At 44.3% G+C, this 12,379-nt stretch overlaps 1 protein-coding gene across 1 annotated transcript; it reads right to left on the bottom strand.

Moving 5' to 3' along the window:
- Window positions 1-3,834: 3,834 nt before the first annotated feature.
- LOC140014136 (uncharacterized) lies at window positions 3,835-4,803 on the bottom strand. The gene has a single exon (XM_072064541.1). It carries the CDS (start codon window positions 4,801-4,803, stop codon window positions 3,835-3,837), a length of 969 nt encoding a protein of 322 aa, XP_071920642.1.
- Window positions 4,804-12,379: the final 7,576 nt, after the last annotated feature.

Below are 12,379 nucleotides of genomic sequence, written 5' to 3'. Positions count from 1 at the left end.
AGTTCGCGTTCTTCTTTGTCAATGATAGCGAGACAGAGAGGGAATGTGTTTGTGGAGAGGAAATGAGATTGTGGCTTGAGATATGAAAGGGAGAGAAAGGTGTATGGTGCCGGTTTAAGAGAAGAGGTTGAGTGTTAGCAGAGATTGTGTACTGTAGTGGTGAAGATGCCGGTTGGTCAGCTAGGGTGGTGGTGTGTTGAAGTGGTGAAGGATGCGGTTGGCCGGCTGGGGTGGTGGCTGATCATGCTGTCCGAGGAGTTGTTTGGCTGTGCATGGAATGGTTGTGGTGTAGTGGAGGGTAGTTGAGTCTTTTCACATTCCTCCTAACGAACACTTAAGTCCTTGATTCTAGTTTGATTCCAAAAATTAATCCCAAATATAATTTGATCGCCTAATGACATGCTAATCTTTCAAGGCTTTAATTATCGAAATTCTTATGTCCTAAGTATACTTAAGATACTTATATCGTTTTTGTCTAAAATTTATTAATTACAAATTAGTATTAAGGTTCCTTTTAACGCTTAACATTCTTGTTTGATTAATTAAACTATTTTTTTTTTTTTGGAATTTTCTATGTTTTTATTAGAAACAGAAATTTCCTGAGGGGGGCATGGACCGAACCTCAGCCAGCGAAAGACACAAAGAAATCAAAAAAACTGCAAACTAACCCAATCGACTAGGACGACGTCGCACCCGAAAGGATGGATACGACATCCTATCCAACCTATACTCACCCCTAACTAACCGTGGCAGATCCTCCATCCTCTCAAAAATGCTAACCTCATCCATAGATTTGCTACACCCTTCTTTTGCCAAAATGTCCGCAATCCTATTGGCTTCCCGAAAGCAATGTTGGACTTTTAAAGTAGAGGACGATGCCAGGCGAATATGCTGCAGCTCCTTATCAATGCACCACGGCCTCCTGCACTCGTTGTTTAAAATCCGTACCAAGACCAACGAGTCCGACTCCGCCAATACCTGTGTGAGGCCCTGCTAGGCACACAGACGTACCCCCACTAGCATGGCTTTGGCCTCAGCTTGCATACTCGTCTTCGTGCCAAAACCCACAGAGAAAGCCAAGATTAACCGCCCCATAGAGTCACGTATTATCCCCCCTCCTCCGCCTATTCCTGGGTTGCCCATCGAACATCCGTCTGTGTTGAGCTTGACCCACCCTGATTGAGGCGGAATCCACTGAACTTTCGTGATTTGGAGCACGGCTTGCCTCAATTCCACCTGCTCCAAGAATAGTGGCCAAAGCCTGATCTCTTGTAACTCGCCGTACTTAATCACATAAGCATCCTTCAGGTCCTGAAAGACGGCGCGACACACCCCATGGACCTCTACCGTCACCCCTTGAAAAACACTAGAATTCCGTGCCTTCCACAGGTGCCAACAAATCAACACCGGTAGTACCCACAACACGAAACCTAAATTTTCCGTTGGTGCTGATTTGAACCACCATTCAGCCAACACCCCCCGGAGGAGTTGTCCTGGATGCCGAACACCACACTCCGAGCCAAAGAACCGCCAAACCGTCCTAGCCATGTCCCCGTCAGCGAATAAATGATCCACCGTCTCACACTTTGGAGTCGCACAACAAATACACTTCGACGGCAAATGAAGCTGGAACCTCGTCAACACGTCGTCCAGTGGGAGCCCACCCCGCAACAGCGGGAGCATGAAGAAAGTGACTCGAAGTGGAATCTGGGAATGCCGAACCCTGCTGGACATAACCGAGGATTCACGTACCTCCCGCACCTCCTGATAGGCGGAACCGAGAGAGAAATCCCCCGAGGCAGCAGGAGACCAGATCATAGCATCCGAATTGGCCGATTCCAGGACCTCCATCTGTAGAACTGAGTGGACCAGATCCCGCGGCAATATGCTAGCTAAGATCGTAGCATTCCATCCCCTATTCAACCGTACTTGCTGAAAGCCCACGTCCTCTAGGACAGGTGCCCTTAAATGCAACGCCCCGGAGCCCACCCAGTTGTCATACCAGAAATCACAACTGCCACTATTCACTCTCCATACTATTAACAACTCCGCTAGCCCTCTGATGTCTAACATTCTCCGCCAAATACCAGAACTCGCGCCCATCTGATGAACTTGGCATGGATGCAGGCCAAAACAATACTTCGCGTGGATAAACTTTGCCCACAAGGATTCCCCACGGCGAAAGTTCCACCATAACTTGCAAGAAAAGGCCCTGTAAACATCCTGGAAAGCACGAAACCCTACTCCTCCCTCTTCCCACGGGAAACACAAATCCCGCCATCCAATCCAATGAAACTTAGAAGAACCCTCACGTGAACCCCATAGAAATGATGCACACACCCGCTCAATAAGCCGAGACACACCCTTCGGCATCACCCCAGAGGCCAACAAATGGATCGGGATACTTGACAACACGTGCTTGATCAGGACCATTCTCCCACTGTGTGATAACAATCGGGAATTCCACGATACCACTTTATCTACAATCACCTGACCCCATGCTGCATAATAAGATTGCTTACATCTCCCCACATACAGCGGAGAACCCAAGTACCGAATAGGGAAATTCCATCTTGTGAACTTTGTAACTTTCTCGATGGCCCTTCTCCGATCCACCGAAGCCCTCGGATGAACCAAATACCCACTTTTATGGGTGTTTAGACACTGTCCCGAATCATTTTGATAAAGATCTAGGACACGCAACACCCGTTTCAAAGATGCTGTGGAGCCATTGGTAAATATCATAACATCATCTGCAAAGGCCAACTGGGTGATAACGGGGCAGTGTCTGGGACCTCTATACCCGCAGTACCCAGGTTGCGATGCTAAGCAATTCAATCCCCGCGATAACACCTCCGCCCCGATGACAAAGAGTGTTGGAGACAAAGGGTCCCCCTGTCGTAACCCGCGGGAAGACTTGAAGAAACCATATGCCGTGCCATTCACAATCACTGAAAACCAGACATTGGAAATAAGACGCCACACCATGTCAATAAACCTCTCCCCAAACCCAAAACAACGCAACACTTGTATGACGAAGACCCACGACATCCTATCGTAAGCCTTTGCCATGTCCAGCTTCAAAGCCACATTCCCTCCCCTACACTTTCGACCAATGTCAGTGATCAACTCCTGGGCCAACAAGAAATTATCCGATATAGTCCTACCCTTGACAAACCCACTCTGCTGGGGTGATATAATGCAAGGCAGAATAGGGGCCAGGCACAGCACTAGAATTCGTGAAATAACTTTGTTGAGGAAGTTGCACACACTAATGGGACGGTACTGTCCAAAGTCTTGAGGGCTACTTACTTTCGGAATAAGAACAATAGACGTAGCAGTGATGAATCGCGGAAACTCTGCTCCACAGAAAAAACTTACAATCGCGTTATACAAATCTTGGCCGACTACCTCCCATGCAAAAGTAAACAACTTCCCTGTGAACCCATCTGGACCCGCAGCACTATCCCCATCCATGTCAAAGATAACCGTCTTCACTTCTTCCATTGATGGAACTTGCTCTAGCTTCCCATTATCAATCATCGTACTTGCATCTGGGATAACATGCAGGAGTTGAAAGTTCGGAACAGGGCCCGCAGCAAACAGATCCCCAAAGTATCGAACCGTCTCCGCGCCAATAGCATTGTCGTCCGTAATCCAATTCCCAGAGCCGTCCCGTATCCTATGAATCAATCCCCGAAATCTGCGTTGCCTGACTACTGAGTGAAAATAGCGGGAGTTTTGATCACCAAGCCGCAACCACTTAACACGAGACTTTTGCCTCCAAAATTGTTCCTCATTTGACAAAGCCGAGCGCAATTCTGCCCTATGCTGCTAAAGGTCGACAAATGCCTCCTCGGACCCGTCTTCCTGAAGCCGATCGTCAGCAACAGCCATGGCCTCCTCAGCCTTTTTAACCCTATCGAAGACATTCCCGAAGGTCTCCTTATTCCAGATACGTAGTGCCTTGGCCACAGCCCTCATTTTTCTCCAGACCACAAGGAAGGGACAACCTGTTACCTCCCCTTGCCAAGCAGTTCGGACTACCTCCAATAGTCCCCCATGAGATGTCCATACATTTAGAAATCTGAATGGCCGAGGCTTGTTATCCAACCTGGAGGAAAAAGAGGCCAGAAGTGGTGCATGGTCAGATGGCTCCCGGGACAGATGCAGCACCTCCACCGAATTTGCTATCTCCAAGCATTCCAAATTGATAAGCATCCGGTCAAGCCGTTTCCAGATCCTTCCTCGACCAAACCTATTATTACACCACGTGTAGCGCGAGCCCGAATACCCCGCGTCAAATACTCCAGCACCAGTCATAAAATCGAGAAGTTCTAACCCCTCTGAGGCCTGATATGGTCGACCCCCTTTCTTCTCACTTGGGTCCACCACGACATTGAAGTCCCCCAGGACGCACCAGGCCCCTTGAGGCTTTGCTTGAAGCAGATCCCTCCACAACGGAACCCGTTCCGTCAATGTGCACTTGGCATGGACAAAAGACACAACCACCGAGCCGGAAAAATGTGGATGCGACACACTTAGTGAGAGACACTGAGTCGAGGCCCGTAGCAGTTCACAGGAAAACGGAGCATTGAAAAAAACCCATATGTCCCCTGAGCCGTTGCACAATACAGAATCAAAATTTAATCTAACACGAAAATTATTTGCTTCCCCAACGGAAAGCTTTGGTTCACATACCCCAACAATTGCCAGCTTATGCAGTCTAACTAAGTGTTTCAACCGTCTAAAGTTGGGGGATTTAGCAATCCCCCGAATGTTCCAGAATAGAGCCTTAATCATGTGATAACACTATGCAAGGATTTTGAGAGTTTTTTGATACCGACCTGAGCTCCCTATCCAATGGGAATTTCGCCCGAATGTGTGAGGACCTAGTCCGTTCGTACGTTGAGATTAGGGTTATTCATTATTTTGTACGGTTAAATTAAGGTTTTAGGGCTAAGGAGAAACCCTAATCTCGGCCAAGATTGAAAACCCTAACTTTGCTTATGATAAAACCCTAGTTTATGCGGTATTCTAGTATGTGTTTTGGCACAAGTAAAAATAGGATTTGTTATAGTTTACAGAGGTTTAACAAGTTTGAAAATGGTTAGTAAACTCTGGATTAGTAAACCTCTAGTGTTACAATATTAGAAAACTTAAGAGGAGTTTTATTTATCGCCCGCCTTTTCTACATTTTCTTTATTAGAAAAATTCCCCAGATAATTTTTATGAGTAAATATAGATTTTAGATGATTTTTCTAGTATCGGTTAGTTTTTGCGAAATTAAGAACGTATATCGGATGTGGAACCCACTAGTGCGAAAAGTTCGGAAAAATTCGGCCAACTAGGTTAAGTTTTGGATACTGGATTTCATTTACCGGGTGTTATGAGATAATTGAAGGTTGTTATATGGATGAGAGTGGAGAGAGACAAAGTGATAGAAATGCATTAAATAAGGTGACAAATGTCACCATAAGATTAACTCTTACAATTTGACTTACTATTCATACTTTTACCATTTTGCTTAAATATCTCAAAAATTTGACCCAAAAATTATCAAAAATTCCTCCATAAGAGCCGGCCCTCTCTTCTTCTCTTTCTCTCTCTCTTACTCCAAGCACAAGGAAGAAACACTTCAATCTTGTTCCAAATCATCAAAACCAACCATCCAACCTTGATTTTGCTCCATAAAACACCTTCAAGTGGTGGTTGTGAGTTGTTTTGTGGATTTGTTTGGAAATTTAAGGTGGTCAATAGATCTCTCTCTCTTGTTCTTAAGGTAAGTTGTGAAGAACCACCCTCCTCCTTTAATTGATGCTTAAATCATACTTAGTGGTAGCATAAGATGCAAAGTTATGGTTTATTTCTTGATTTGTGGTTATAGTGATGAAGTTTTATTATTTTTGGGAATTTTCTGTTTTAATATAAGCATGATGGTATGGTTATCTATGATAATGGGAAATGGTATATAATAACTCTAGGAGGTGGAACAAGTGATTAATTGCACCCAATTTCTGGTTTGGAAGGAATTTGAGAAAGTTAGGGTTTTATATCCCCAATTCTGTCCGGTTTTGTATCTCATGGTTAGAGGCCGAATTGGCCTTGGATTAAAACATGAAAGTTGTAGGTAATGATGTTTTAAAGGTTCCTGCAAAATTTCAGGTCAATCGGAGTAGTGTAGAGTGAGATAAGTCGAAAGTACTATTGCTGTTCTGGTTTACCCAGAATTGGAAAACTGTGATTGTAATTGGTTATTTTGGCTAGGAATGCTTCCGAATTGATTGTTGTGGTCTTCTGATGAAATGTAGCCCTATTTCTAAGCTTTCATATGGCTTTAGAATTTCTGGATTTAGACTTGTGTAGGCTAAGTTATGATGTTTACGCTAGACTGCATTTTGTGAACCTGTTTTGCGGTTCTGGGATATTGTACTGCATTTTGACCGAGTTATACTCGAAACTAGATTGAGTGGTCTTCTTCAACATTGTAACCCCTTGAGTCCTGAATATACCTGTAGAATCTCAGGTCAAATGGATTAGTGTACTCTGAGTTATGGACAAAAACCTCAGGCCTATTTTAGACATTACTTGGTGTACGTTTGGAATTTCAGCTTCTGACCGTGGGTTTTTCTGTTTTGATACCTTGCGAATTGGGTGCTGATCCATTCATATGAAATTTAGATCTTGGTCTGAGCTTCGAAACGGTATAAAGTACGTCAAAATCCAAGTTCCGTAGCTCCTGTTATGACCGAAATAAAAGTGATCGTCAGAACTGCCTTGTATCTGGACAGTTCTGACGGGTACTTTGGCACTCGATTTTCGTTCTGTTTTGAGTGGATTCAGGTCTTGGCCAAAACATCAAAGTTTTAGCCTTATGTCTCAGCTTTCTAATGCCTTTGGAATTTCCTGATTTAGAGTTGTGAGCTGGGAGTTATGGTCCAGCAAACAACCCTGTTCGTCACCCTAAGACGTAAACTTCTGGTACTGTCTTCCACGATTTCGGCCTGCTTTGATTCAGATCTAGATTAAGGTGTCTTCATGAAAATTGTATCCCTATCTCATAGCTTCGAAACGGTATCTTGTTCACTTTGATCCGACATTCCTAGCCTAACTTTTGACCAAAACAGTTTGAGATGGCAGATTTGGCCGTCCCGTTTGCCGTTCCGCGCGTACGCGTGTGCCCCTTTTTGCCGTTTCCGCACTTGCGCGTGCCAATTTTGTTGTTTGGCTTGTTTTAAGTATGTTAGTGGCCGTTTGTGATATATTATGACACAATCTTCTATTTCAGACAGTGGTGAGTTAGGCGGAGCCGGTGGGGCCCACTACTAGCGAACACGCGCGAAGCAATTTTGCTTTTGTACTACTTTTGTATTTTGAGTAAGTATTCAGGCCGCTTTTATGTGTTAGTTGTTTATGTGTTTCGACATGTATGAAGAGGGTACTTAGGCGAGGGTGTACTTTATCGCACTCGCTCTAAACCCGAATTTACGCTCATATTTGTACATGAATATGTATGTGAATCATTTTGGAACTAAAACCCTTGAACTTGTGGCTCGGGGTGATTTTGAATAATTTTGTGAAGTTTGTGAGTTTGGGGCGAGCTCTTGACCTAGATGGACTATTCGAGCCGGTTAGGGCTTGGTCGAAGTCAGTCCAACCTGGTTGGAGGTCACCAAGTTTGTGAATCCGATTCACCGAGTATGTGGACCAAGTTTGTGACCCGAGCTTGTGACTCAAGCTCAAGTTTGTGATTTCGTTCGCCCGGGCAAGTTTGTGAGGTGACTGGCCAGTGAGGGTGATAAGGTGGCAGTGGGTGTACAAGTGAAGTTCTACGGACCATTAAGTGTGGTCGACGGAGTGTCGGCAGGAGATCACGCATGGCATATGAATTGGTTTTGGAGCCACCTGTATCCTTATTATGTGATGTTATTTTTCTACTTTTGCTTTACTCTTACTATGTCACTGTTGTTACGTGAAATTTACGCTTTTGCCCCTGTTTACTTACTAAGCATATAGCTTACCCCATTCCTTTTGTTTTCCTTAGCAGGGGCCGACGCGGGAACTTTTGGCTCGTACACTAGTATAGTTAGATTGGCTTGTAATAGTTGAACAGTTAGAATGTTTGTTTTTGTTTTGGTGGTTTGTATAAGAACCCTTCTTAAGGTCTATCTTCTGCTGATGGTAGTTATAGTGTATTAGAGTGGTTTGACTCGAGACTTTTGAAGATGTAAATATAACTTTTGGGATTGTATATATTGTATATATTGTATATAGTGATCTTTCGATTTATCTAGTTTTATTGCGTTAAGTTTTGAGTCCTGGCGCGAGCTAGGCAGGCGGCCCGCCGATACCCTTGGGTTCGCCCCTGGGAGAAGCGGGGTCGTCACAGAATGCCCTTAGACTGTGCCGGTCGTGAGTGAAGTCCCAAAGCTGCCCCTTGTCCATCCCCTGCTAACACATCCGCAGGTATCCCCTGCCCTTGGCAAGTGTCCCTAGGATGGCGTGGTGATAAATTTCCAGCAAGGAGGGGCAATTCAATCGAGAGAGATATGCCTTCGGTGTCGTCATCCCCCGCTTCCATGGTACCAGGATCCTCACTACGGCCTCCCTCATCCCCCTTCTCAAGGCACACTCGGTCTGCTGCTTCTCGGATAATGCGATCCGCCACTGCCTGGATCGCTTCCTCTATCACATCCACAGCCTGCAAATGAGCTCCCAACAGCAGCGGCCCCTCTGTCAGCCCATCCCCCTTTACTGCCAGAGTCAGAAGCTCTGCCTGGCCAGGTTCCTCCGCAACCCCCGTCACATTGCTGGGATCAGTATGCCCAAGCCCATCCCCAGCGGACGGAACATTGTCGTCCTCCACATCGTAGCTGTTCTGCCCCTCCGCCTCTGCACCATTCGTCAAAGCACCTTCCTGCTCCACTGCCCCTACTCCAGGCTGCCCATAACCCTGATCAGCTGCCGTCCTATTCGTAGGCGTAGAGGGGTCCCCGACCTCTGCAACCGTCGGTGCTCCTTCTTGTCCTTCTGCTGCCGCACCAGGCTGAACGGGCTCCACGACCTGCTGCTGCGGAGGTTTCGTCTTCCTGGGCTTGGGCTCCCCCTGGAGAAGAGGTTGTCGATCATGCATCTCTGGATGTTTTGAATGACAATCCTCCTCTCCATGACCTAACTTGAAGCAATGACAACAGTACTGAGGAAGGTTTTCAGGAACCAATGATTGCCAAAACCCATGGCCTTCTCCCATGCGGATCCAGACCCGCTGCGGTAAAGGCCGGAGGAGATCCACTTCGACGCATACTCGTGCAAGGCTTGGGCGTGTGAGCGATGCAGTCGCTGAGTCCATGAATAGAGGCTTTCCTAAGCATGATACCACCTGAAATAGGTAGCGCTTGTTAAACAGATGAATCGGAAGCTTTGGTAGGGTAAACCAAACTGGCACCAGTGAAGATTCCTTGTCCACATGAAACGCCGTTGTCTAACGGAAGACCCTCATTGGACATCCCTGGACATACCATATGCTCCTGGTCCAGAGCCGCATAAAGTCGGCTTCGGTGTTCAATCTGATCAATACATGCCTTCCATCCAAGAGCCCAACGGCCGCGGCCTCTTTTAGATCGAGGGAGAAGAAAAATTTCCTGATGTCTGTCATAGCTGGTCTTCCTTTGGAGAATTTACCAACAAGGGCAAACTGAAATGGACGCGCAATATCCTCTATCTCAGAGGTAGAAAACGAGACCGCAGGCTCTCCTCGATGAGTCGTGATAGCCCCTTGCGCCTGCGCCGACGGCGTATCAGTAAATAAATCCGAGAATGTCTTTGCTTTGAAGGCCGGTGATAACGTCCCCTGCTGCCTACCTTCCCCAGGCAGCGGGGCAGCCATGGCTGCCATGCGCACTTTCCGCAGTCAGAAACCCTACTTCCCTTGTCGCATGAAAACCTCTCAAACCCTTCCTTTTCTTATCAATATATTGATTTCCTACAAATCATCTCTACTAATTCAAATATACATATAGACTGTAAAATGTGTGAGGTAAATAATATTTGAACCGATTAATTAAACTATTAACATCAAGTTTGATCAATATATATAAATCTAACATTTTATGTTAATACGAAAAATTTAATCTAGCTCTAAAAGATATTAACTTAGTCTAGCAAAACCAAGAAATTTCATAACTTAGGAAACTTATATTATTTTTCACATAAACCTGTTTTTACGTACTTAATTGCAAACAAGTAAAAGTAATGCTAGGAATTATTAAGGAATAAAAGAAGTGCAAATGACATATGAAATGTTATTTATATATGCATTTTTAGGGTTCTCACAGTACTCATGTTTACACATTTCTTGAAGGAAGAATTGATCGATTGGTGGTGGCATTATTTGTTCTTTCTTTTACAGGTTCATACTCGTTTCAAATGACGAAACTGGGGCAACTTTTTGAATTGAGAAATGTCGCCAAGAATTTTGTGACAGCCTCACCTCCCCCTAAGGCGAACCAAAGGGTTCGGCGGACCGCCTGCCCAGCTCTCGCCGGGACTCAGTCGTTCACTCAAACAAATCAGAAATAAAACCTCAAGAAAGAGCAAACCAGGATCCAATTCATTACAATCCTCAATCAAAACTAGAATTCAACCACAGAAATACATAGTACACGAATCCAAAACTTAAAGCGGAACTTATATACATTTCTATCTCAAAGGAATTACAAAATCAAAGGTACAAAAGTTCTCGAGTCATCATACATCCGACCCTTGCCAAAGGCTAGGGCGAGAACCATAACAAAAGAAAACCAAGAGTTAGACCCAGCTAGTCTATACAGGCTCTCGTCCTTACACGCCTTCCCCTGTTAAGGAAAACAAAACTAAAGGAATGAGCTGGAAAGCTCAGTGAGGTTCCGAACACATAGGCAAACAAGAAGTTCATTGCATTCATTACACGTAACCAATAATTCAAGATACAAAGATAAGATAAAGCGATAAACACATTCATTAAAAGGATACGTGCTCACAGGGAGCCATTCGTTCATTCGTTCGTTCATTCATTCTCCTTTCGTTTCCTTATACCTTCAATCATTTGAAAATGTATTTTATATAAGTAAAACCCTCATTCATTCATTCGTTCATTCATTCATTCACCCCCTTCTCTGACCGTTGGCCAGGCTCCACCAGACTTCAAGATAATACTCGAGTATAAACACCAGAGTAAACCACGAAAATTCGGAAATGGAATTAGCTTTAGCCCTGAAAAAAAACAGTTTTTGACCTCATTTTGCGGTAATGGCACCAAAGGCACTACGATTATCGGATGAAGGTGCAAGACCCACCGTTTCGAAGCTAAGAGATAGGGCTACAATGTTCCAGAAGGCAACTCTATCCAGTTTTGAGTGTAACAAGGTCAAAATGCAAGATACTACATCAGAACCGGAAAAATAGATTCACAAAATGAATTCTGGTGTAAACAGCATAACTCAGCCTACTTAAGTCCAAATCCAGAAATTCCAAAGCCATCCGAAAGCTTAGAAACAGGGATACATTTCATCAGAAGACCTCAACAACCAATTCCGAAGCAATTCCAGCCAAAACAACCAATTACAGGCGCAATTCTTACATTCGGGTAAAACCAGGACAGCAAGGGTAATTTTAACTTTTCTCCTTCTACACTACTCTGATTGACCTGAAATTTTGTAGACACCTCTAAAGTATATCATTCCCTACAACTTTTATGTTTTAAGCCAAGGCCAATTCGGCCTCTAACTAGGAGCTATAAAACCGGGCAGAATGAAGAACATTGAAACCCTAACTTTCCAATTTTTCTTCCAAACAGAAATTGCTTGCAATTATCCACTTTTTCCACCTCCTAGATGCCTTCAATACCATTTCCAAACATCATACATAGCCACACAATCATATTCATATGAAAACAGAAAAATTCCCAATAATTAGAAAACTTCGTCAATTCAACAAAAAATCAAGATTTAATCTATAAAATTGCATCTCATACCACCACTAGTCATGATTTAAGCATCATTAGAGGGAGGAGAGTGGTTTTTTCACAACTCACCTTATAAGACAAGAAAGGAAGCAATTCAACACCTTAGCCTTCCAAACAACTTCACCAATCACCTTACAAGCACTAAACTAAGAGGTTTTATGGAAGGAATTCAAGATTAAACGGTTAGTTTGTGAGATTGGGCAAGATTGGAGCTTGAAAATTGAGAGATTTTCTTTCCTTTGTGCTTGAGAAGGGCCGGCCACAAGCTTGGAGATTTTGGAAGATTTTTGGTCAATTTTTGGTTTTATTTAGTAAATGGTAAAAGGATGAATAGTAAGTCAAATGTAGGAATTAATCTCTAAGTGACACATGTCACTT

Source organism: Coffea arabica, chromosome 9c (genome assembly GCF_036785885.1).
Source record: "Coffea arabica cultivar ET-39 chromosome 9c, Coffea Arabica ET-39 HiFi, whole genome shotgun sequence".
In the NCBI taxonomy this organism is placed as follows: Eukaryota; Viridiplantae; Streptophyta; class Magnoliopsida; order Gentianales; family Rubiaceae; genus Coffea; species Coffea arabica.
This window is presented reverse-complemented; position numbering and strand designations above follow the sequence as displayed.

Excerpts from the sequence above, each read along its gene's own strand:
- LOC140014136 (XM_072064541.1), bottom strand. The coding sequence starts at position 4,803 with ATGATTAAGGCTCTATTCTGGAACATTCGGGGGATTGCTAAATCCCCC.